This window comes from Chrysemys picta, unplaced genomic scaffold (genome assembly GCF_011386835.1).
Source record: "Chrysemys picta bellii isolate R12L10 unplaced genomic scaffold, ASM1138683v2 scaf1, whole genome shotgun sequence".
NCBI lineage: Eukaryota > Metazoa > Chordata > Testudines > Emydidae > Chrysemys > Chrysemys picta.
In genome coordinates, this window is record NW_027052708.1 from 3,978,377 (window position 1) to 4,005,050 (window position 26,674).

At 49.3% G+C, this 26,674-nt stretch overlaps 1 protein-coding gene across 1 annotated transcript in view; it reads left to right on the top strand.

Annotated features, from left to right (window-relative positions):
• LOC122173448 (deleted in malignant brain tumors 1 protein-like) overlaps positions 1-26,674 on the top strand; it is a 492,944-nt gene that overhangs the window by 222,865 nt on the left and 243,405 nt on the right. Inside the window, exons 10-12 of the mRNA XM_065578734.1 lie at positions 2,102-2,405; positions 7,487-7,795; positions 12,222-12,536. Coding sequence (XP_065434806.1) covers positions 2,102-2,405; positions 7,487-7,795; positions 12,222-12,536 — 928 coding nt within the window. The remainder of the gene's footprint in view (positions 1-2,101; positions 2,406-7,486; positions 7,796-12,221; positions 12,537-26,674) is intronic.

Sequence of the window (26,674 nt, forward strand, 5' to 3'; positions counted from 1 at the left end):
ATGGCCCTCTCAAAAATTGAACTCACAACCCTTGGTTTAACAAACCATGCGCTATCCCTGCCCCCAAAGGGTAGTTTCTCACAGGGAGGAATCGAACCTGGATCTCCCACCCTACAGTAGAGTACTCTAACCACTGCACCACACAGGGCTTTCAGTGTCAGAGAGGATGGTGCCAGATGTTGCTTCAAAATTTGCCATGGATGAGTTGATGCAGAGAAAAATACATAGATGCTTTGAATTACATTAAAAAATTCAGCAACCTCACTGGAAGCTGATGCTGCATCACTGACCACCAAGTTCAATGAAGGAGAACTGCATGGGACAAAAAAAGCTCAAAGGTTTAACTCTTGGATCTGTGTCTGCACTCCTATGTTCTTTCGTCTCATGTTGGCACCATTATCGTAGCCCTGACCTCTCATGTCAGCTATCGCAATTCCCGTATCGTCCAGCTTTTTAAGAAGCACATTTGTCATACCAGCTCCAGTAGTATCATCAATGTCAATAAATTCTAGAAAATGCTCTGACAGTCACCATTGCAGGAACATTTTCACTAGGTTCTGTTTGTAACGCTCCTGCCCATCTATGTTGGCAGCAACAAGGGCTGGGTTCTGTATCTAGGGGTTCCGTTTCAATAACGCAATGCAAAACCAGCTCAAGCCCCCTCAAGAAACTGGAGATCCCACACCAGCCAAAGTAAGCACTTTCAGTTGCTTTTGTCTCATGCCAGGTGGGTGGGTGTGCCTATGCAAACAAGATCAGCCCCTGGAGTTCTTTTCCACACTCGCCATAATTCACCACCAGATGTCAGGGTAGAGCTCATCCTGACTCTGCTTACATGTTATTGTTACAAAATGCACCATTAAAGTAATTTGTTCCGTATGGCTGATGTCAGGTGTGCAGTCCAGAATAACAGAGTAATATCTTGCTGACTTCAGATCTGCCATAATCTTCTGTTTGACTTTTGTTGCCAGTAACTATATGATCTTATTTTGAATTGTTTTTCCAAGGTAGTGGTGTGTGTATATTTCTTGGGTGGTGACACTTCTTAGATGCTCCTGGAGTACAGCATCAAACTCAGCCATCAGCTCCACAATTTTAAGAAAGTTTCTATTGTTTGGCACATACAGCTGATCTGAAGTGCCACGCAGTGCTAGGTTTTGGGTAGCAAGCATTCTCACAATAGCAATGAGCCTTTTCAGAACCTTTTGCCAATAAAGAGACTCTGACACAATCTTCTCTTGATGCTCATCATCTATGGTGGCCTTTAACCTTAGTCTCATCTCAAGCTCTTTCCACCTGTGGAATGCTCTCTAGTGATTAGCTGCCTTCTCGTGGCATGCCAGATTTCTAGCCAGATTTTTCCAGTCCTTTGTTCCTGTAGAACCCAATGTGGCTGGAACATTAGACTGGAAGAGTCTGCAACAAAAACAGTATGCAACATTCTGGGTTTTTGAGTACATAAGCCATGGCCTCTCCACTTTGTCACCATTGGGGATTTCACACCAGTAATGTGTTGGATGGAAACTTCTATTTTCGTTGTCTTTGGGGAACATGAAGTTTTTCACTTGCTGTAGCACATGCAGTACAAGGAAGTCCCTCTGTTGTCCCTCACGGTCTCTGGGTCCTCTCCAGCCCCCTCAGCCACACAAAGACAGCCGTGTTCCCCATGGGCTTTAGTGGGAAGTGGCAGCCAGCTTTACACAGGGCAGCCTCGCTCCCACACGCTGACAGACTGTAGGGAGATGGCAGCATCTCGCTGGCTTCAGCCACAGTGACAGTGACAGGAGATGGCGCCATTTGGAATAAGGGAAACTCCATGAGTTGGCACCTTTCATCGTGTTCTCACGAGACAGGTAAAAACACCCCAAATCGCCAGAGTGGGGATAAAATGGTGAGAGCTGCAGCACTGACAGCCCTGAGTGTAAGGCCCTGAGACGGGATCTGTTGGAGCCATGAGGCAGCTCTGGGCATGTCCCATTCTCCTGGCTCTGGGTGCAGATCCCCTGCTGCCGGGCGCAGACTCTGCTGTGATAAAGCTGGGGAGGGGGCTCCCTGATCGCTCTGACCCTGCTCTTTGTCTCTCTTTGAAGGTGCTGAGGAGCTGAGGCTGGTGGATGGAGGCAGCCCCTGTGCCGGGAGAGTGGAGATTAAACACCAGGATCAGTGGGGGACGGTGTGTGATGATGGCTGGGACATGGCAGATGCTGGGATTGTCTGTAAGCAGCTGGGATGTGGAGCTGCTGTCAGTGCCCCTGGAAATGCACATTTTGGACGAGGATCTGGACAAATTTGGCTAAATAACGTTGCCTGTGATGGTACCGAATCTGCTCTCTGGCACTGTGGGAATAAGGGATGGGGTAAGAATGACTGCGGTCATGAAAAGGATGCTGGAGTGACCTGTTCAGGTAAGAATCAGCCAGCTCAGTCCTGAAAGGCAAATCCCCTGAGACAAAAGGGCTTGAACCCAGAGGGCATCGTGTTCCTGTCGCCCAAACAAGAAATGAACAAAAAACAGAACAACTGCTGTAATGATTGCTATTACTGAGGTGTAATTATTACTGTTCATGTCACTGGCCACTAAGGAGCCCCCGTGTGACTGTGAAGTGTTTTCATTATCTCATCTCCAGTTGTTTCTATGCCACATCTTTCCTTTCCTCTAAAAATGCAGATAGGAGAGAAAATGGAAAAGGAAAATGGCAGGTTGGTCCTCAGTTGCTGAGGCACTTTTGAAAATGTTACACTAATGCCAAAATCCAGACCCAGACACCCAACTGCAGAGGTACAGAGGGTGCGACATTTATCTAGCCCCTTTGCCACCCTCTTAGGGTGACCGAGGAATGGGAAGATTCTCCGAGATTGCCCAGAATTAGATTTAGCCAAGAATGCTCCCCCGTCTGCTCTGTTACTTCTCACATTTTGGACCAACCAGTAATAGAAAATTTCAAAATCTCTCATACCTGTAGATCTAGCGTAGCATAAAGAGCTCAGCCAAAAATATACCTCAACCCTACACAGCACAGGAATATCATATTATGGAGTCATTTGTTGTGACTCAGTAGTTAACATTACAGCTACAGACCTGCAGAGCCTGTGTGTAACTGCAGCTGGGTGTGTCCCTACCTGTGTGAATGCTCATGAAAGTGCAGGCTGGAAGGCTTTGCAGCTTGTCACAGCAGTAGTGTGAGAGGGAGCCCAGGCTGGTGCGTTGGGGGCTCAGTGATACCCCAGTTCCAGGTGGCATCCTGGGAGGAACCCGTCACCATAGTGTTTCACAACTATTGAATGCTTTAAATTGGGTGGGAAAACAAATATGTGGGCTCCAGGAAAACAAATGAGAAAATATCAGGGATGGACCAAAGCTGTGGGTTTCACTCCCAGACCCAGATCTGAACTTGTTAATGTTCAGAGTGCAGAGCTAGCCAGGGGTTTCCCTTGTTGCCAATGCAGTGGCCAGGATATTGGTGTTGGACTATGTCGGTTGGAGGGAGAAGCCAGTAGAGGAGTTGACTGGGATCCTAGAAGGGAGCAAAGAAACAAAGTCTGTTGGAGCTCACTGGAGGGGCAGGCTGGAGATTTCTGAGCATTGAAACTGCCGGCTTTTGATAGGTTCAACTGTGTGCAGGGAAACAGAACTTTGTGTGCACTTAGCCTTGGGTCCTACCATGAGTGAGCATCACTGAGTTAACTTGGTTGAAAAAAGCCCCAGTGCAGACCAGGCCCAAGGGGTTTCCTTTGGGACTGGACTGAACACAGCGGCACCTAAATAAATTTCCCTATGGATTGCAGTAAAGTGACCATTTTGTATTTGCTCTGCATTGAAGGAGCAGGATGGTCTGGCCACGTACTGGTGCGAATTGCACTGTTCTCTAAGCTCCATGGAGGCTCCTTACACACGGTGTCCTCAGCTCAGCCACCCACTGCTGCAACCAGCCTGCTCCAGTGGTCACAGGGGAACTCTGTATGTAACTGTAGCTCCTAGGCATAGTAATGATACCTCTACTTGCTCTCAGTCTCAGTGACAGTCCTGGGTCCTCAAACTCTGTCCTGGGGACCAGTTCTCCCAGGCAATATCCGAGGACTGTGTGGCAGGCAGTGGCCCATTCTCACAGTCCCTGTGAACTGCCTCTCTCCCAGCAATCAGCTTTGCCTCTCCACAACCCCCAGAAATGCAAACAGCTGTAGAGACAACTGGGGGGCAAGGGGTGGAACTCAGAGCTGCTGGGATAGGGTTACCATTCGTCCGGATTCCCCCGGACATGTCCGGCTTTTTTGAGTTAAAAATAGCGTCCGGGGGGAATTTGTCAATGTCCGGACTTCCCCTCCTCCCCCCCCATACAGAGCGTGCGCGCGGCTTACAGAGCAGCCGGGGCTCCGGCAGCCAGAGCCAGAGCCCTTCCTTCACTTCCCCCTCCTCTCTCCTGAAACTTGACACCACTCCCCTCCTCTCTCTCCCTCCCCCTCCCTCCCTGCATTCACAGATCGCCGGCCGTTCGCCGTCTGGAGCTCCGACCCTGCTCCCCTCCCCTGCTGTCGAGCGCGCTGCTCTGCAGCACAGTAAGGGGGCCGGGGGCCAGAGAAGCAGCAGAGAGGTTCGGGGCGGGGGTAGTCAAGAGACAGGGAGCAGGGGGGAGGGTTGGATGGGTCAGGAGTTCGGGGGGGGCTGTCTGGGGGTTGGGGGTGTAAGGTTTTGGGCAGTCAGGGTACAGGTGGGGGGGTCTCAGGAGGGGGCAGTCAGGGGACAAGGCACAGGGAGGCTTAGGTAGGGGGTGGGGTTCTGGAGGGCAGTTAGGAGCAGGGGTCCCAGGAGGGGGCAGTCAGGGGACAGGGAGCAGAGGGGTTTAGATGGGTCAGGAGTTCTGGGGGGGGCTGTCAGGGGGTGGGAGTGTGGATAAGGGTTGGGGCAGTCAGGGGACAGGTAGGGGGTAGGGTCCTAGGGGGCCAGTTAGGATGTGGGGAAGGTCTCAGGAGGGGGCAGTCAGGGGACAAGAGGCAGTGAGGCTTAGGGAGGGGGTGGAGTCCTGGGGGGCAGTCGGGGGAGAAGGAGTGGGGGGGAGGGTTGGGGGTTCTGAGGGGGCAGGAAGTGGGAGGGAGTGGAAGGGGCAGGGGCGGGGCTAGGATGGGAAGGGGCTAGGACAGGGGCGGGGCTCCTCCCGTCCTCTTTTTTGATTGTTAAAATATGGTAACCCTATGCTGGGAGAAAAGCAGCTTGCAGGGAGTGGGGGCAGAGTCTGCTGCTCATCTGGGGAAGGAGCAGCCTGTACACGCAGGGCAGAGAGGCCAGGTAGAAAAGGGAGAAGAGGAGGGGGAAGAGCCCAGGGGAGGAGGGCAGGAGGAGACCAGTGGAAGAGGGAAATGTAGGGGGCAGGTCAGGAGAGGAAGCTCTGGTAAGGAGCACAAGGCTGTAATGCCAAGCTATTCAGAACAAAAATTGTGAGGTTATTAAAAACATCCAGTCTCATTTTTCCATCCATCTTCGGACTTTAGAACCCCTCTCTACTCCTCTGCCAGAGTGGGGGTGAGAATCACAGGCTGAAAATCACCCTTTAATGCACCCAAACTGCACGACTCCCCCTGGCTGCTCAGCTGGAGACTGCACTTACCCTCCCCTCACCCCTGAGACGGGAACTGCCGTCCATTGCCCAGCACTGCCTTCGCTCTCCCCTCCTGGTTCAGTTCCTCTGACAGATGGAGGACTGGCTGAGAAATAGCTTGACAGCCACTGAGCTAATTCATGCAGCATGGTTCACACTCACACTCAGAACTTCTGTTACTGGTCAGGGGTGAGTTACAGATGTTGGAGACCTTCACACTGACATCAACCATTCACATCAACTACAGTGTCACCGTAACACGACGGGAATGATTTAGCCATTTGCAAATAGCAACACTTCCCAGGCTTCCCCCACCCCACCCCCCACAACTTCTCTGCCTGAGACTGGGAAATACTGCCCCCATTCTAGAGGCCCCTCTCCTCAGCTCCCCATCTCTCTTTTGCTACTGCACCTGCTCACTCCTGCCCCCATCCCCTTCCTACTCCAATATCCAATTCCCCTCCCCAATAATCCCTCATGACCCCCGCTCCAGAACCTCTCCCCTTCCTCCTGTCCACCGGCACCAGGCCCCCCCACTCCATCTCCACTCCTCCATCTTCCCCAATAATCCCTCATGTGCCCCTGTTCCAGGCTCCCTCCGCTCCCTCCCATCCTCTGCTCCACACCCCTCCGCTCCTCACCCTCCTGCTGCCCTGCTTCAGGCCCCCTCACTCCTTCCCCTACACATAATCACCCTTCCCCATCCCACCTCCTCCTTACCCCCTTTTTAGAACCACCTTTTCTCCCCATGCCTCCTTCTGCCCCCCCATCCCTTCCCCTCTCTCCCTCCTGTCCCTGATTCCTCACCCCCCTGACTTCTCACTCCTGTCCCCCATTCCTGTCCCCCATCCCCTCCTCTCCACCTCTCCATGCAGACCCCTTCTCGAAACCCCCTTCTCCTCTCCTCCCTCCTGCCCCCTGCTCAATAACCCCCTCCAGGACCATGCTCCCTGCTCTCCCTCCAGACTACCCTGTGCTCCATCTCCACTCCTCCCTCCTGCCTCAATTTCAGATCCCTGTCCCCTGCCCTCCATTCTGACTCTCTTTTCTGCTTCCCTGTTAACCCCCAATGCAGACACCCCTCCCTTTCCCACTTCTCCCTCCTGCCCCGTCTTTCCAACCTCCTTCCCACCCCCCACTCCACACCCACCTCCTCACTCCTGCCCCTTCCTACCTCCCTTTCCAGACCCTCCTCCACTCTGTCCCTCCAACCCCCTGCTACAGACTCTCTCCCTTCCCCACCCTCTTTCCTCCCCTTGCTCCAGAACCCCCTCCCCACCCCTGCCTCTGGCTGACTCATCCTCTTTACCCCATTCCCTTTCAACCCTTGAATCTGCCTCCTGTCCCCCAAGTGCCCTGCTCCCCTCACTCTCCCCATCTTCCTTTCACAGGGTCTCTGCTGCCCATAAGGGTCCCTGGGTCCTTTCCAGCCCCCTCAGCCATACAGAGACAGCCGTGTTCCCTGTGGGCTTTAGTGGAAAGTGGCAGCCAGCTTTATTCAGGGCAGCCTCACGCCCACATGCTGATACACTTTAGGCAGATGGCAGCATCTTGCTGTCTTCAGCCCTAGTGACACTGTGACAGTGATAGGAGATGGCACAATTTGGAATAAGGGAAACTCGTTGAGTTGGCACCATTTATTGTGTTCTCACGAGACGGGTATAAACACCCCAAATTGCCAGAGTGGGGATAAAATGGTGAGAGCTGCAGCACTGACAGACTCGAGTCTGAGGTGCTGAGACGTGAGAAGGTGGAGCCATGAGGCAGCTCTGGGCATGTCCCATTCTTCTGGCTCTGGGTGTGGATTTCCTGCTGCCGGGTGCGGACTCTGCTGTGATAACGCTGGGGAGGGGGCTCCCTGCTCACTCTGACCTGCTCTGTGTCTCTCTTTGAAGGTGTCAACGAGCTGAGGCTGGCAGATGGAGGCAGCCCATGTGCCGGGAGAGTGGAAGTTAAACACCAGGATCAGTGGGGGACGGTGTGTGATGATGGCTGGGACATGGCAGATGCTGGGATTGTCTGTAAGCTGTTGGGATGTGGAGCTGCTGTCAGTGTCCATCTTAATGCTTATTTTGGACAAGGATCTGGACCAATTTGGCTAAAAAATGTTGCCTGTGATGGTACCAAGTCTGCTCTCTGGCACTGCCGGAACGAGGGATGGGGTAAGAATGACTGCGGTCATAGAGAGGATGCTGGAGTGACCTGTTTAGGTAAGAATCAGCCAGCTCAGTCCTGAAAGGCAAATCCCCTGAGACAAAAGGGCTTGAACCCAGAGGGCATCGTGTGCATGTGACCCTAACGAGACTAGAACAAAAACCAGAACAACTCCTGTCATTATTGTTATTACTGAACTGTAATTATGACTAATCCTGTCACTGGCCACTGAGGAGCCCCCTGTGTGACCGTGAAGCGTTTTGATTATCTCATTTCCAGTTGTTTCAATGCCACATCTTTCCTTTCCTCTAAAAATGCAGATAGGAGAGAAAATGGAAAAGGAAAATGTCAGGTTGGTCCTAAGTCACTGAGGCACTTTTGAAAATGTTACACTCATGCTAAATTCCAGACCCAGACACCCAACCACAGAGGTACAGAGAGTGGGGCATTTATGTAGCCCCTTTGCCACCCTCTTAGGGTGACTGAGGAATGGGCAGCTTGGCCAGAATTAGATTTAGTCGAGAGCACACCCCCCCCGTCTGCTCTGTTACTTCTCACATTTTGGACCAACCAGTAATAGAAAATTTCAAAATCTCTCATACCTGTAGAACTAGCGTAGCATAGAGAGCTCAGCCGAAAATATACCTCAACCCTACACAGCACAGGAATATCATATTATGGAGTCATTTGTTGTGACTCAGTAGTTAACCGATCCATTATATGTTTTAACATTACAGCTACCAGAGCCTGTGTGTAACTGCAGCTTGTTATTTCCCTACCTGTGTGAATGCAAGTGATAGTGCAGGCTGGAGGGCTTTGCAGCTTGTCACAGAAGCACAGTTTGAGAGGGATCACAGGCCAGATCATCAGGGGGCTCTGTTGAACACCAGTTCCAGGTAGTACCCCGGGGGAAACCCAGCACAATAGTGTTTCACAACTATTGAACTCTTTAAATTGTGTGGGAAAACAATTATGTGGGCTCCAGGAAAACAAATGAGAAAATATCAGGGATGGACCAAAGCTGCGGGTTTCACTCCCAGACCCAGATCTGAACTTGTCAATGTTCTGAGTGCTGGGTGGGGTCATTATTTCAAGTTGGGCCAAAGAAGTGGTGCAAGCATATGATAGGTGTAGTATGTAAATGTAATTGTTATCCTGAAAGGCACTAATGGCTGCCAGGGGCAGGGGGAGCAAGGGATAGCTCAGTGGTTTGAGTATTGGCCTGCTAAACCCAGAGTTGTGAGTTAAATCCTTGAGGGGGGCATTTAGGGAACTGGGGTAAAAATCTGCCTGGGGATTGGTCCTGCTTTGAGCAGGGAGTTGGACTAGATGACCTCCTGGGGTCCCTTCCAACCCTGATATTCTATGATCACAGGGTCTTGGATCAAAAGCAAATCACAGACCTCATGAAAGCCAATGGCTGGACCAAGCACACTCTATTATTCTCAATAGACAGAACCATCAAAATCCTTTATGTAGTAAAAACATCTGCAGACAGTGGGGGCTATTGCCCAAGGCACTGTCCACATGGTCAGGGCAGAGCTAGCCAGGGGTTTCCCTTGTTGCCAATGCAGGGGCCAGGATATTGGTGTTGGACTATGTCTGTTGGAGGGAGAAACCAGGAGAGGAATTGTGACCAGGATCCTGGAAGGGAGCAAAGAAACAAAGCCTGTTGGTGCTCGCTGGAGAGGCAGGCTGGGGATTTCTGAGCATTGAAACTGCGGGCTATTGTTAGGTTCAACTGTGTGCAGGGAAACAAAACTTTGTGTGCACTTAGCTTTGGGTCCTACCATGAGTGAGCATCACTGAGTTAACTTGGTTGAAAAAAGCCTCTTTTTCCATAGAACAGACCAGGCCCAAGGGGTTTCCTTTGGGACTGGACTGAACAGAGCAGCAGCTGAATAACCTTCCTTATGGATTGCAGTAAAGTGACCATTTTGTATTTGCTTGGCATTAAAGGAGCTGGATGGTCTGGCCACGTACTGGTGTGAATTGCACTGTTCTCTAAGCTCCATGGAGGCCCCTTAAACATGGTTTCCCCAACTCAGCCACCCACTGCTGCAACCAGCCTGCTCCAGGGGTCACAGGGGAACTCTGCATGTAGCCGTAGCTCCTATGTGTAGTAATGATGCCTGGACTTGCTCCCAGTCTCAGGGACAGTCCTGGGCCTTCAGACCCTGTCCTGGAGGCCAGTTCTCCCAGGCAATATACAAGGACTGTGTGGCAGGCAGTGGCCCATTCTCACAGTCCCTGTGAACTGCCTCTCTCCCAGCAATCAGCTTTGCCTCTCCACAACCTTCAGAGATGCAAACAGCTGTAGAGACAACTGGGGGCAGGGGGTGGAACTCAGAGCTACTGGGAGAAAAGCAGCTTGCAGGGAGTGGGGGCAGAGTCTGCTGCCCATCTGGGGAAGGAGCAGCCTGTACATGCAGGGCAGAGAGGCCAGGTAGAAAGGGGAGAAGAGGAGGGGGAAGAGCCCAGGGGAGGAGGGTGGGAAGAGACCAGTGGAAGAGGGAAATGTTTGGGGCAGGTGGAGAGAGGAAGCTCCAGTAGGGAGCACAAGGCTGTAATGCCAAGCGCCACAGAACAAAAATTGTGAGGTTAAAAAGCCATCTAGTCTCATTTTTCCATCCGTCTTTGGACTTTGGCAGAGGAGTAGAGGGGGGTTCTAGAGTGAGGGTGAGAATCGCAGGCTGAAAAGTCACCATGTAAAGCATCCAAACTGCACAACTCCCCCGGGCTGCCCAGCTGGAGACTGCGCTTACCCTCCCCTCACCCCTGAGACAGGAACTGCCGCCCATTCTCCACTTGCACACACAACTTCTGTTACTAGTCAGGGGTGAGTTACAGATATAGGAGACCTTCACACTGACATCAACCATTCACATCAACTACAGTGTCACCTTAACATGATGGGAATGATTTAGCCATTTGCAAATAGCAACACTTCCCAGGCTTCCCCCACCCCACCCCCTACAACTTCTCTGCCTGAGACTGGGAAGCACTGCCCCCTTTCTAGAGCCCCCTCCCCTCTCCTCCCCATCTCTCCTTCACTCCTGCCCCCTACCACTCCTGACCCCATCCCTTGCCTGCTCCAGACTCCATTCCCCTCTCAAATACTCCCTCCCGTCCCCTGTTCCAAAATCCCTCCCCTACCTCATGTCCACCAGCACCAGACCCCCCCGTCCATTCCCATTCCTCCATCCTTCCCAACACTCCCTCATGTGCCCCTGCTCCAGGCTCCCTCTGCTACCTCCCATCCTCTGTGCTATACCCCTCCACTCCTCACCCTCTTACTGCCCTGCTTCAGGCCCCCTGCCTCCTGACCCTACACATGATCACCCTTCCCCACCCCACCTCCTCCTTCCCCCCCTTTTTAGAGCCCCCTCTTCTCCCCATGCCTCCTTCTGCCCCCCTCTGCTCTCTCCCTTCCCCTCTCTCCCTCCTGCCCAATTCCTCACCCCCGCCTCACTTCTCACTCCTCCCTCCACCTCTCCATGCAGACTCTCTTCTCTAGATCCCCTTCTCCCCTCCTCCCTCCTACTCAATAACCCCCTCCAGCCCCATGCTCCCTTCTCTCCCTCCAGATGACCCTGTGCTCCATCTCCACTCCTCCCTCCTGCCTCAATTTCAGATCCCTGTCCCCTCCCCTCCCTTCTGACTCTCTCTCCTGCTTCCCTGTTAACCTCCACTGTAGACACCCCTCTCCCCCCACTTCTCCCTCCTGCCCCTGCTTTCCAACCTCCTTCCTGCCTTCCGCTCCACACCCACCTCCTCACTCCTGCCCCTTTCTACTCCCCTTTCCAGACCCTCTTCCCCTCTGTCCCTCCAACCCCCGCTACAGACTCTCTCCCTTTCCCACCCTCTTTCCTCCCCTTGCTCCAGAATCCCCTCCCCACCCCTCCCTCCAAGCCAACTCATCGTCTTTAGCCCATTTCCCTTGCAACCCTTGAATCTGCCTCTTGTCCAACCAGTGCCCTGCTTCCCTCACTCTCCCCCTCCTCCTTTCACTGGGTCTCTGCTGCCCATCACGGTCCCTGGGTACTTTCCAGTCTCCTCAGCCACACAGAGACAGCTGTGTTCCCCGCGGGCTTTAGTGGAAAGTGGCAGCCAGCTTTACTCAGGGCAGCCTCACTCCCACACGCTGACAGACTGTAGGGAGATGGCGGCATCTCACTGGCTTCAGCCCCAGTGACAGTGACAGGAGATAGCACCGTTTCGAATAAGGGAAACTCCGTGAGTTGGTGCCTTTCATCGTGTTCTCACAAGACAGGTAAAAACACCCCAAATCGCCAACGTGGGGATAAAATGGCGAGAGCTGCAGCACTGACAGCCCTGAGTGTGAGGCCCTGAGACAGGATCAGGTGGCGCCATGAGGCAGCTCTGGGCATGTCCCATTCTCCTGGCTCTGGGCGCGGATCACCTGCCACTAGGCGTTCACTGCTCGCTCTGACCCTGCTCTGTGTCTCTTTAAAGGTGCTGAGGAGCTGAGGCTGGTGAATGGAGGCAGCCCCTGTGCTGGGAGAGTGGAGGTTAAACACCAGGATCGGTGGGGGACGGTGTGTAGTGATCGCTGGGACATGGCAGACGCTGGGATTGTCTGTAAGCAGTTGGGATGTGGAGCTGCTGTCAGTGTCCATCTTAATGCTCATTTTGGAGCAGGATCTGGACCAATTTGGCTGGATGAAGTTTCCTGTGATGGTACCGAGTCTGCTCTTTGGCACTGTCGGAACGAGGGATTTGGTGAGAGTGACTGTGGTCATGGAGAGGATGCTGGAGTGACCTGTTCAGGTAAGAATTAGCCAGCTCTGTCCTGAAAGGCAAATCCCCTGAGACAAAAGGGCTTGAACCCAGAGGGCATCGTGTGCCTGTGACCCTAATGAGAAATGAAAAAAAACCAGAGAAACTCCTGTCATTATTGTTATTACCGAACTGTAATTATGACTAATGTCACTGGCCACTGAGGAGCCCCCTGTGTGACTGTGAAGTGTTTTCATTATCTCATCTCCAGTTATTTCAATGCCACATCTTTCCTTTCCTCTAAAAATGCAGATAGGAGAGAAAATGGAAAAGGAAAATGTCAGGTTGGTCCTAAGTTACTGAGGCACTTTTGAAAACATTACACTCATGCTAAATTCCAGACCCAGACACCCAACTGCAGAGGTACAGAGGGTGGGGCATTTAGGTAGCTCCTTTCCCACCCTCAGAGGGTGACCGAGGAATGGGCAGATTCTCCCAGCTTGGCCAGAATTAGATTTAGCTGAGAGCACCCCCCTGTCTGCTCTGTTACTTCTCACATTTTGGACCAACCAGTAATTAAAAATTACACACTCTCTGATACCCTGTAGATCTAGCGTAGCATATACAGCTCAGCCAAAAATATACCTCAACCCTACACAGCACAGGAATATCATATTATGGAGTCATTTGTTGTGACTCAGTAGTTAACATCACAGCTACTGATCCACTATATGTTTTATTTTTAACTTCTCTCTTCTTAACATTTAGTAGGAATAATATCTTCCTCTGATATAGCACAGGGAAGAATGGAATATTTTCCCATAGTTTCCAAAATATTTAGCAGCTTCCTCCGGCAATGGGAGCTCAGGGAAATGTTTAATCTTAGCCCTTTCCTGGATTTTGAGTGTTTCAGGGATAAACCTCAACATTCTCTTCACAGGGTAGCAGCGGGGAGGGGTTGTATGTGTCACCCTTCTGCGAAGTGGAACTGGCAGAAACCAGGGCCAGGTTCAATACCTAATGGTTCCTTTTCAACGATACGATACAGAACCGGTTTGAGTCCCCAGGACTGGTGAATGGGGCAGGTTTCTGTGCTGGGACTTTTATCACAATGGCAGCCGGTGGACAGTCTGAGATGATTCCTGGGATCTGTCAGACTCCAATGTCATTTGCCAACAACTGGGATGTGGACGTGCCATCAATGCACTCTCCTGGCATAGTCTGAACTGTCATTGGAAATGAATCACCTGAGCAAACGACAGTGATGTGCTCGGCAATTCCTGCCTGGGCTGTCTCAGACTTGGAGATGGTGCAAAGAGTCAGATGAGTCTCATTTCCTGCACACTGAACCCTTCTCAGCCCCACTGGGCCCGTTCCTCGCTCAGACTTAGGGGGGTTATAAACTTTCTCAGCGACTCCGCACTGGAGCTGCCTGCACAACATGCTGGCATCGTCCATGTCCCACTGGTCACCCAGCACTCTGCCCCACACACCACGAAGGGAAATCTCAACTCTCCCATCGCACCGGCTCTCTCCATTCAGCAGTCTGTGAATCAGAGCAATTTGGGCTCAGGAGAGATGGGGAACACACTGAATAACACTCCCTGTTATACACTAGAAATAATACAGAGTGTGCATGAAATTATGGACTGTTTCTCAATAAGAAGGTATAAGCCAGTGATCAGAGTGCGTCACAGTGTTAAAGGGAACAAGCTCTGTCAGAAAACACTTATTCTTTTGAATCTATACGTGGAAGGTGCTATAAGGATTGTAAAACTCTGAGCTTGACAGAGGGGCTTGCCAACAGACCCTGTAAATGAGTGAGCAAAGGAATTCCTGCAGATTACTGATTGGGAAAATAGTCTCTTTGTGTGCTTGTGGAATGGCTGCTGAGGTTTGTAGTCACTTTATCCAGGCTTAAATGCCTGGAAGCCAGTGAATGGTGTCTGCACAGGCACTTAGCAGTTGAGTTGTGAATGATTTAGGCAAGTTTGCCTTGAAGGAGTTTGGCCAATGGAAGAGCTGGGTTCATGGTAGTCAGGAACAGGTTATTGTTGATAAATTCCCTTAGTTTCCTCTGATATTTGCTCAGTAGGTGGCAACTTTCTTGGTTCCCCTGGTTCCATGAAGGAGCTCCTAGTGTTAGATAGTTCCCGGCACTGGTGGTTCTCACTGGAGCTGTCCCCTGAAGTGTGGTGTCATCTCTGAGCCCAACGTGAGATTCCAGCTGATCAATCCATACCACACTAAGCAGGTTGTGTGGGGGATGGGGTGGGGAAGGGGACGTGCTCTGTTGGTGAATATTGTGACTTTCTTGGGATATGAATCTCAGTCTTTGCGTGTGTCTCAGAATCAGTGAGTCCTACAGCAAGGTGGTAAGTTAGGAATTATTCACCGAGTTCAGAAACAGCTACAGCCAGGAGAGACTGACAATGTTAAAAGACAACAGCAGAGTCAGTCCACTGGCTGTGTCAGGTACAATATGTACTAGTATGGCAACCTGACAGGTGCAGTGTGTGTTCACTGGTTCCAAACAGCTCAAAGATCTTGGCAGTCAAATAACATTTCAAGGCTAAGAGTGAAATCCTGGCCCCACTGAAGGCAATGGTAAAACCTCCATTGACTTCAATGGAGCCTGGAGTTTGCCCTAAGAATAATTCCACTTAAATAACCTCTTGCCTGGATTACTTACAGAAATTCTTACCAAGTTTCACTGCTTAATTCCCTTTAGCAACTATAGAGTTAACTTCTCACTCTCTCTCTTTTTTTTTAAATCACTTGCTTGTCTCCCAAAACGACACCCAATCAACTCAGATTTTACCATTCCAATTCTTGTCCTGGGGATTTGAAATCGCCATGCTTATAATTACTTACTCCTTTTCTTCCACTATGCCCTTAAAGTTTCCAACCTGTTTTCTAATCTATCTGTTGACTGCCCGCTTGGGCCCGATCCTACTTTTCTCGCTGAACCATCCCTTCCATGGGCACCGGCTTGTTCCACTATCAATTTAGCTAGGAGGGTGGGCTTCTCAACTAGCCCTCACCCTTCCTGGTCTCTTCCCTTAAACATTCTTACTCACAAGGCTACCCGAGTCCTCCCTTGTGAGGCTTGCCACCTGGGCAAAAACGCATGGCCCATTGGTGTTTAACTATTCAATTTTTTTTGTGTGTGGCAAACACACTGCTGTTACAGCATATGCAAACACAAATGGTTAAATTCTGACAAGTCCCTGAAGGACTGGTACTTGCTTAGCCAGTGCTTCCTTTTCTGCCTGGAAGTCCTGTCTCAAGGCTTGCAACTTGCCCTGGGCGTAGGTTTGAGTTGCTGCCTGGTTCACGATCTATGCTCTTAATTGCTTAATTCTAGTTATCAAGTACACAACTCTTCCCTTTTCTCCAACTTCTGTATTGCCCAGTCCTGCTACAACTGGGGTAGATCCACCTGACACCCTTCCCAGTCAACCAGGGTGGAGAAAGGAATGCTTAACCCCTCTCCGGTTCTCAGACTTACTGCGGCTGAGAGTGGGCACACTTTCATACTCACACATGTACGTCCAGACTGGCCACGTCTTTGTATAACGTCCAGAGAAGGGGGAGAGGTGGACGGGAGATTATCCTGTATACAGCTTATCCAGAATCTTTGACTTGCTTCCACTCTTGGGAGGGCTGTTCTTTTACACCCTGGGGTCTCCTGCGGCGTCTCTTTCAGAGATTCCAGTCCAGACCGGCTGCCTGTGGCTTCTTCACAGCGTCCCCAAACCACACCAGCTCTAGGGTCTCAAAGGCAGACTGTTGGATCTCACTGGACAGTTAAGCTTTGCAAATGTAATCTCAGCACTTGTAACTTGTATTGTTTTTGGTTTGCCTCTGTCTATATTTTTTCACAGCCAGCTGGGGCCGAAAGAAGTTTTTCTTTTGGATTATAGTTACACCATACAAATAAATAATCTATTTGTCCCGGTCTAAGATCAACCAAAATATCCCTCAAGGAATTCATCCTGTCTGCAGAAAAGGTTCCGCAGCTTGGCCAATCTTTAGTTGGGGACAAATGAGCAGTAAAGGAAGGCCATTGAATTTGGCATAAATTTCTCATCTTAGATTTAGTCAAACCGGTTGTTCCAGAGATTTCCTTCCAATCTCTGAGTACCAGAGACAACGGGGCGTCCCCCAGGCATTTACTGCCAAATTGTCCCATTTAGACTGTAGGGCCTCTAACCCCAATCCGGGGCCTCTAACCCCAATTGAGATGGAACAGGGACTCTAACCCTACCTCTCAATATCTGGGAATCGCTTACCTCCCCGGGGACTCGAACCCTGAAGACCTGACCTCCCCAGGGACTGGAACCCCAAAGACCTGGATCCTACTCAACGGGTAGGTGGACATTGCTGGGTTTCTACGGGCTTCAGCTGGTTCACACGACTCGCCTTATCGCAGACGCAGGGATCAGGTGACTGGGCAAGGCTCCTTGAAGCCAGAGGATGCGTGCTGCGTTGCTTCGGAGTCTGATCCCGCACCGGAGAGTCAGACGAGTCCCGGCGGAGTCGCCAAATTTGTCGGGGACTCGAACCCAGACGGCACGGTTCGTTGTCTGACTGCAAAGAGACAGGCAACACCAGTAACGTCCAAACACAAGCTCTTTATTGAAGAGTGCACACAACAATAGAGAGCGGCCCATCTCCAGAGAGAACCAGCCCCGATTACAATAACTAGTAAGGTTATATAGACAGTTCCATCGCGTCATAGTTAAAACAACCCAGCCCCCCTTTATTAGTTAGAAAGCTTCTAATATTCATGCATGTCTATCTTCTTTGACACTACAAACAATTCGTGATGCCTCAGCAACTTCTTATGAGCTTTGTTGTCATGCACCAGAAACTAGGAGAAAGGAGGGAGTTAAGAACAGATGAAGAACAGAAACAGGGAGTGGAAACTGCAAGTTTCCATATGTCCAAACAAACTGTTCCTAGCACTTCTGGTACAAGAATGCGGCCCCCATCTCTTATCTCATTCTCTGCAGCTCAAGCAAGCATGCCCTCAGGTTTCACAGAGAGACAGGAATGGCCCAGCAACTACTGTTAGCCTAACTTTGGCTAAGTTGGCCAAACAGTGTTCTATACTCCATATTTTTGGGCCTAACACAGCTCTATTACCCCAGCGCCCAACAGAGTGATATCATTTTATTGCTGCACTCTACTCTAGAATACACAACACTGGGATTTTAGAGATGTGCCAAATTCTTAAAAAGCAACAGAGGGTCCTGTGGCACCTTTGAGACTAACAGAAGTATTGGGAGCAAAAGCTTTCGTGGGTAAGAACCTCACTTCTTCAGATGCACTTGCATCTGAAGAAGTGAGGTTCTTACTCACGAAAGCTTATGCTCCCAATACTTCTGTTAGTCTCAAAGGTGCCACAGGACCCTCTGTTGCTTTTTACAGATTCAGACTAACACGGCTACCCCTCTGATACTTGACGCCAAATTCTTACGTGAGCATATGGCACTGGCATCTTTTGTATGTGAGCACGTCTGATTCCAATGTGATATCCTGGGACAGTACACAAGGTGTGACTCATTCCCTACACACTGGAATTCCTCAGTCCAGATTGGTCCATGTCCTTCTTTGAAATGAGCTCGTCCTGGGATAGATAGAGCTGTTCCACACTGTAGTTCATTACAGATAACACTGGCAGCTTTGAGACAAAAGTGTGCATCACAAATTGTAGCCCAGGTGTCTCCATGTCTTACTTTCACACGTCCTGAGCAGGCACTGTCCCCTCCAACCAGCTGGAGCTCAATATGTCCTAGAAAGCCAATAAAGGATGAAAATTACAAAGGAGCCTTAAGGAGTTAGGTGTTCCACTGCCCTATAAGTTTGGCCAAAAGCCCATCCTGGTGCAGTGGGGCAGTGCAGGCAGCAATTAGATTTTTTTTTAACAAAAAATGGAGAGAAGGGAATTCAATAGCAATCAATATACATTAGAAGTTATGAAATGTAGAAAATTGATAAGGGAAGCTAAAGCTATCAGGGAAAACTCCATGTTTGGCAGGGCTAAGGACAATAATGAGAATTTTTTAAAGTATATTAGGAGCAAAAACAAACAAACAAATCCTAACAAAGGTGTAGGCCCATTACAAATGGAGATGGTAACATAGTTTATAATAATGCAAATAAAGCAGAGGAGTTCAATACACATTTCTGGTTTTGGATAGAAGTAGGAGGTGTATTCATACTATGTGAAGAGGGTGATCCTCTCTGCTGTCTGCTGGTAACTAAGGAGGGTGTTAAATAGTATCTACTAGGGATAATTTTTTTAAAAATCAGTAGGCCTGAATAGCTTATAAAACCTTGGAATAAATAGAAATGGAGGACTGGAAGGAACCTCACAAAGTCAGCTAGTCCATCCCCCCACACCAAGACAGCTTTAAGTATACCTAGTCCATCCCTGATAGATGTTTGTCTAACTTTTTCTTGAAAGTCACCAATGACAGGGATTCCACAAGCTCCCTTGGTACCTTGTTCTGGTACTTAACTATCTTTAGACTTAGAAAGTTTTTCCTAATATCTGACCTGACTCTCACTTGCTGCAATCTAAGTGGATTACTTCTTGTCCTTCCCATCGTAGAGAGAGAGCCCAAAACTGGACACAGTGCTCCAGCTGAGGCCTCACCCGTGCTGAGTACAGCAGGACAATTACCTCCTCTGTCTCTGTCTTACATATGACAATTCTGTTAATAAAATCCAGAATGGCATTTCCTGTTTTCAAAACAGCATCACCCATTTCAGTCTGTGATCCAATATAACCCCAGAACATTATCTGCAGTACTGCTGCCTAGTCAGTTATTCCCCACTTTGGATTTTTTGCATTTGATTTTTCCTTCCGAAGTCTAGTACTTTGTACTTGTCTTTACTGAATTTTAATTTACTGATTTCAAACCAATTCTCCAATGTATCAAGGTCATTATGAATTCTAATACTCTCATCCAAAGAGCTTGTGACCCCTCCCAGGTTTGTGTCATCCACACATTTTATGAGTTTATTCTCTACTCCATCATCCAAATCATTAATGAAAATATTGACTAGTACCAGGCCCAGGAGAGTTATTTATGTATCCATTGGAACACAGTGACCAGAGAGAAAAGTGTTAAAGGAACTAAAGGCCAACAGGCATATGTCTTACCTAATCCTCAGCATTTCCCTCAAAACCTGGGCTGTCCCAACCTATCCCAGGTACACCTGCTTCTGGGGACTGGGTTCAATCTCCTTCCCTACAGACCCTGCCTCTCCCTGTCTGTTCATCAGGGCTCCCCTTTTGATAGTTCCCAAGCTCTTTGTTTAATTTTCCCACTTGAAGGGCCCCTCCCCTCTCCCAAGCTAGGGGGGTTGTGCCCAGTTTGGTCAGAGGCAAAAGTTGAAAGGCTTTGACACCTGAATTGTCAGTTAAGTACCAGTGACTGGGTTCTCTGTAGCCATTGTCTGCCTTGCTGGGACATGTGGGGAGGTCCAGCAGGAGTTACTCTTTGAACGTCTGTAGGAAATGGCAAAACAGCAATAAAAGAAACAGAGGTAACACATAATATACATAAACATACAGATATCTCCCATGGTCTTCACAGGGGTCATAGTGGACAAGCAACTGAACTAGAGCTTCCAGGGTGATGCTCTGAAAAGGCTGAGGTGATCCTTGGAGGTTTAAACAGGGGAGCAGTGAGAGGAACTGACTGAAACGCAGGATTTCCAGCTCACAGGAAATTTCGCTATTTCAAAACTTCATGTGAACCACAAAACCTCTGAAAAATTTGTTCTGGAAAGACCAATGCCTGGAGTGTCCAGCATGAAATTTGCTCCCAGGGACACCAGCAGATGCTGAGTGACACTGACATTCTTGTCAGTTACACCAGTGCTTAGAGAAAAACAAAAATGTCCATTTCTCTCAGCTGCTGCTGGAGCTCCCAGGGTCTGTGGCTCCTGGGCAGCCTCGCCATGCAGACTGCCTTGGACTGGGGACCCCTGGGCTTCCAGACTCCTGGGCCAGCTGGTGTCCCAAATAGCCCAATGGCCTGGGAGTCTGGAAGCTCTGGGGTTCCCAGTCTGGAGCAGTCTGCAACGGAGGGCTGCCTCAGAACCGCAGATCCTGGGAATCGGGATCCCATCCCAGGATTTCTAAATTCCCTGCAGTGGAGCTGGGAGCTGATCCCTGGTTAAAGCTGGAACTCCCTTCTCCATAGCAGGGTTGCCCTGGAGCTGCAGACTATAGGACACCAGGGTCTCTGGTGCTGGGGCAGTCTACATGTCGCAGCTATCCCAGAGCAGCTGACCTGAGAAGACTGGGGTACCTGGCCCAAAGACAGTCTGCATGGCAGGGCTGGCTGGAGCCCCCCAAGCGAGCTGGTGCTTAACCATTAAGGTTTCTGCCACAACCTGCCTGTGATCTGGAGAAAGTTCATTGCACCCGACTCACTGTCATGGAAAATGTCGAGTTCAACAAACCAACATTTTCCAAAGAAGTTCCATTTTGTTGGATAATTTCTGACCAGGGACATGATTTTACCTCTGTATACAGCATGGTGAGACCGCTACTGCATCCAGCCATGCTGTCCACATTTTAAGGATATTTTTTTAAAAAAATGGAAAGGGTGCAGAGAAGAGCCACAAAGATGATTTGAGGGCTTGAAAATATGCCTTGCAGTGAGAGATTCCAGGAGCTCCATCTATTTATTTTTTAAAAAGACTAAGAGGTGACGTGATTATACTGTATAAGTACTTTAGTGCATGAGTACTTGCACAGGGACAAAACACTGGTAAGTAGAGGCCTCCTTATTCTAGTGGAGAAAGGCAAAACAAGAACAAATGTCTGGAAGTTAAAGCCACTTAAAGTCATATTAGAACTAAGCCATACATTTTTCATAGTGAGGGCGATTAACCATTGGAACAAACTAAAAAAAGAAGCAGAAGATTATTTACCTCCTGAAGTATTTAGATGAAGACTGGATGCCTTTCTGGAAGATGTGCTTTAGCCAAACAAAAATTATTGGATTCAGTACAAGAATAACTGGATTAAATTCTATAGCCTGTTACCCAGGAGGACAGACTATATAATCTAATGTTTCCTTTTGCCCTTAAAATCTATAAAGCTAACCTCTAAAAGGAGGTGACATTTGTAAAGTCGAGCACTCAAACATTCAGAATGCCAGACTCGTGCTGTCCTCTGTAACCTTAATTAATCCATTTTGTATTTGCATTGTGATACAGCCTTTAATTACATGATCAAATGCTATTTTTGCCACAGAACCCTGCCTCACTCAGTGAACAGGACACGTGGTGCTGACTGAATGGGTGGGTGGCCAATAGTTCTTTTTATACTCACTGTTCAATGTGTGGTTCCCGCCTCTGTGTACTGCACGTCATCCAAACTGAACTCCAAAAACAGAATTGTTAATTTCCTCATGGGCTTTTCTATGGCTCATTTCTCTGGTAGCTGAGTGCTTCACACACATTAAAGAATTTCCCTTTACAACACTGCTGGGAAGTGTTGTTATCTCCATTTTACATATGGGGAACTGAAGTCTTGGGAGCAAAATCAGGACCTGTACATGGCCTTCATCAATTTGACAAAGGCCTTCAACTCTGTAAATCGCGAAGTCCTGTGGAAGGTGCTGGCCAGATTTGGCTGCCCTCCAATATTTATTAAGGGCCTAAGGTTTCTTTGTGATAAGATGACTGCCACCATTCTCTGTAATGGCCTGGAGATGGATCCTTTCATCATCAAAACTGGGGTTAAGCAAGGATGTGTTATTGCCACAACCCTGCTCTCCATGTATTTAGCAGTCATTTTGGTCTGTGTAAAGACCGCCTCCCCACTGGAGCTGACATTCAATACAGAATGGATGGGCAAATTTTTAATCTTCAACATTTCCGCTCGAAGTCTAAAGTCCTCAGGGCATCCATTACTGACCTTCAGTATGCTGATGACTGTGCCATCTTTGCGCACACTGAGAATGACCTTCAGTCCTCACTGGATTATTTTGCACAAGTTTACCGAAGCCTATGACTCTCCCTCAATATTAAAAAGACTAAAGTGCTCCATCAGCTTGCTTCAGGCCCTGCACATAACCCACCACACATCACCATCGAGTAACAGACTTTGGAGACAGTCAAGCACTTCTGCTACCTCAGTAGCCAACTTTCTCAAAATGTAAAAATCAGCAGTGAGATCCAGCACAGGATCCAATGTGCAACAGATTTGGGAAACTGCTCTGATGAATTTTCACAGCCGTGACCTACAGCAGGACACCAAGATCCAGGTCTATGAGACAATTGTTATTCCTACACTCCTTTATGGATGCAAAACCTGAGTGACCTATCGACAGCTCCTCAAGAGTCTGGAGAGGTACCAACAACGATGCCTCCAGAAGATCCTTTGCACCAAGTGGGAAGATCGCTGCACTGACACCAACATCCTCATTGAAGCTAATATCACCAGCATTGAAGCAATGATCCACACTCACCAACTCTGCTGGGCTGGACATTATATGCGGATGCCAGACTCTCACCTCCAAAAACAAGCCCTCTACTCTCAGCTCACCCCTGGTCAGAGATCCTTGGTGGTCGGAGGAAATGCTACAAAGAGACACTGAAAGCGTATCTCAATAAAATGCATGTGGACATCACAAGCTGGGAAGAGCAAGCCACCAACTAACCTCAGTGGCGCCACATCTTCTATCAGCAGTGGCCTGCTTTGAGGACAAGTGCTTTGCCCTCGAAGCTGAAAACAGTGTGACATTCTATAACTTGGGGGAGCGTGCTGTAACCCCCATATTCCTCATTTTCATATGATCGTGATCTTAGGTATAAAGCATGCATTGTAAGGTATCAGGGGAAAGGTTATGATCTGCTGAAAGGCATTTCTATATCCATATATGTATATCATTAATGCATATGAAGTTTTGAGAATTGTGTAGTATGGTTGTCAATAAAACATCCTGTAAATTGGGGGATCAGCCAGCTATTAGCTCCCCAAAGGCAACTGCAAGGAAAGTAACCAATGCCCGGGAGGGGTGTCAAACAACCCATCAACAGCCATTGTCCAGCAAGGGAGCTACAATGCAATGACTCACCTGCATGAGGCCATACCAGGGAAATTGCTCAACCTTGCTTGGAGAGACTCAGGCATTGTCTACACTGCACAGCTTTTAGTGACATGGCCGTGTCACTAAAAGTCGGCCAGTGTAAATGCTGCTTGTCAGCACTTTTACCAACAAAATACTTCCACCCACTATGACCGGGATTTGTGTTGTCAACAGGAGAGCGCTCATGCAGGCAACAAGTCGTTTACACTGCCACTTGCTGCAGCAAAACTTTTCTCTTTCGGGGGTAGGGCTTCTTTAAGCCCCCGTGAACGACAAAAGTTTTGTTATTCAATTGCAGTGTAGACAAAGCCACAGTAATGCTCACCTGACTCTGAAGTGGGGGGTGGGGGGGCAAAGCCAAGAGGGAGGAAAGGACATGATAAAAGGAAGAGATGTTTGCCGTGCTCTTCCTCTCTCTCTTCCACCTACATCTACAGACACCACCACCACGAGACTGAAGCACTGATCAAAAGGGAGAGCCCAGCTGAAGAGCAGCCAGCCAGCCTGTGGTGAGAAGCCTATGATGTTTGTAAGGGCATTGAAAGTGTTAAGAGCAGCTTAGAGTATGTTTTGTTTTTATTTCATTTGACCAAATCTGACTTATTATGTTTTGACTTATAACCACTTAAAATCTACCATTATAGTTAATAAATCTGTTTGTTTATTCTACCTGAAGCAGTGTGTTTGGTTTGAAACATGTCAGGGACTCTTTTCATAGAATCATAGATTCTAGGACTGGAAGGGACCTCGAGAGGTCATCGAGTCCAGTCCCCTGCCCGCATGGCAGGACCAAATACTGTCTAGACCATCCCTGATAGACATTTATCTAACCTACTCTTAAATATCTCCAGAGATGGAGATTCCACAACCTCCCTAGGCAATTTATTCCAGTGTTTGACCATCCTGACAGTTAGGAACTTTTTCCTAATGTCCAACCTAAACCTCCCTTGCTGCAGTTTAAGCCCATTGCTTCTGGTTCTATCCTTAGAGGCTAAGGTGAACAAGTTCTCTCCCTCCTCCTCATGACACCCTTTTAGATACCTGAAAACTGCTATCATGTCCCCTCTCAGTCTTCTCTTTTCCAAACTAAACAAACCCAATTCTTTCAGCCTTCCTTCATAGGTCATGTTCTCAAGACCTTTTTGGGAAAACAAGCTTGGTACATATCAATTTCTTTGTTAAACTGATAAACTCATATAAGCTTGCAGTGTCCAGCAGGCATAACTGGACATTGCATGACGGAGGTTCCTAGGGTTGTGTCTGGGACTGGGGGTATTGGCTAGTATCAGTCGGTTGCACATAACCCCTGCATCCATCACAGGCCCCAGTGTGCTGGTTTGTTACCAGAGTCCTCATTGTTGCACAGAGCACAAAGGACTTGGACCCTAAATCACTAACAAACAGGCCCTGTGCTGCTGTGAGAGAGTTTGCAGAGGTGACAGCTGGAGACAACCAGGGACTCTTAGTGGTGAGGTTCCCCCGGGAACAGACATGTCACCTCCCCCTCGCTCCAGGCACCACCTCTCCTCCCTTTCCCTTTGCATGTCTGACAGAGAGGACAGATTCTCCAAATACCCCAGTTAAAGCATCCCCCTCCTCCCATCAAGGGTTAAATTTCCCTGGGGCTGGGTCACAGAGGAGGAGCTACAAGCTGCAGCCTGAGGGAAGGAGCTCCTTTCCATGGCCTGTGACATCTGAGGGGGAATGACACCCGGGTGGGAGCTGTAGACACTGCTGAGCAGGATGATTTCTGTCTCATGGCTCCAGCTGACAGGGCAGGGCCCATGATTTAAACAGCAGCCTGTGAGCTGCCCCCATGGTGAAGAAACTGTGTCCCAGCCCATTATCCTGCTGGCCTGGGCTGTGCAATGAGTGACTGGGGAGCTCCCTGCTCCCCCCTCCCCGCGACTCTCACAGGATAATTTCTCCCTGTTGCATGTTCATTTCCATCCAGCTCCCCCGCGCCGCCCTCCAACTGACAGTGGGAGAGTCACGGCACCTGTGGTCATCTGCATTATCCTGGGGGCCCTGCTCTGCCTGGTCTTAATCATCCTGGGGGCACAGGTGCGAAGTGCCAGGGCACAGCGCAGAGGTGGGTGCTGATTAGTGTCACTGTGTGAAATGCCTCTGCAATAGCAGGGGGGCTGCAAGGTGTCAGGGTGAGGGGTGATACTGGGCTGGGTGGGGTGGCCAAGGGTGCCTGTTAACTCCTCTCTCATTTAATATTTCATTAACTGTCTGGCAGTGGAACAGCCCAGGCATGAAATCTGGAGATGATACTAGCTAGGGAGTGTCACAGTTTCAGAGAAGCTGCATCTGAAGTATGAAGCATGAATCACCTGCCAGGATTATCTAGGCATCTCTCACCTAGTCAGTTCCCTGCCATTGCAGGGGCCTTGGGCATTGGTGGTATCTTTGTTGCTCCTGCTTTCTGCCTGTCGCACACAAGAGCTTATTCTGCTGAGGACTGAAATGCTTTAGTCTAAGTGCATCTTTGGGCTCAAACCTAGGGGTATCTGGGTGAAATGCAGTGGCCTGTGTTATACAGGAGGTCAGACTAGATGTTCTAATGGTGCCTTCTGGCCTTAAACTTTTTGGGAAAAAAAGGTGTTATCACCATTTTGCAGATAAACACCAGCATGGGGGAAGAATTATTTAAGCTGCTCCAAAGGGGAATAGCCCAGAATAATGGGATGACATTAAAAAGGGAACATTTAAGATGAATGTGAGGAAGCTTCCTGACAGTGAACTAGCCCTGGGAACCATCATCAAAGGCTGTTGTGAAAAGAGACCCTGTCACTTGGCTCATTTCAATTCCAGCAGTGGGAATGTGCTGTAGGCTTCAGGCTCGCACTGGGCCCAGCGGGAGGGGCTGCATGATCCCACAGCGTTTCCCATCTCTGGTTTTAATGACCCTGTGAAAACCCTGACCTTTGTTTTCAGTTTCCAGAAGACCCTTGGATCCCTTCCCTGAGACCGTGTACGAGGAGATTGATTATAACCCGATGAGAGAGAAGCAGGAGATGTTCAGTCGCTCAGGTCTGTGTGTCTTAGCTGTTCCCT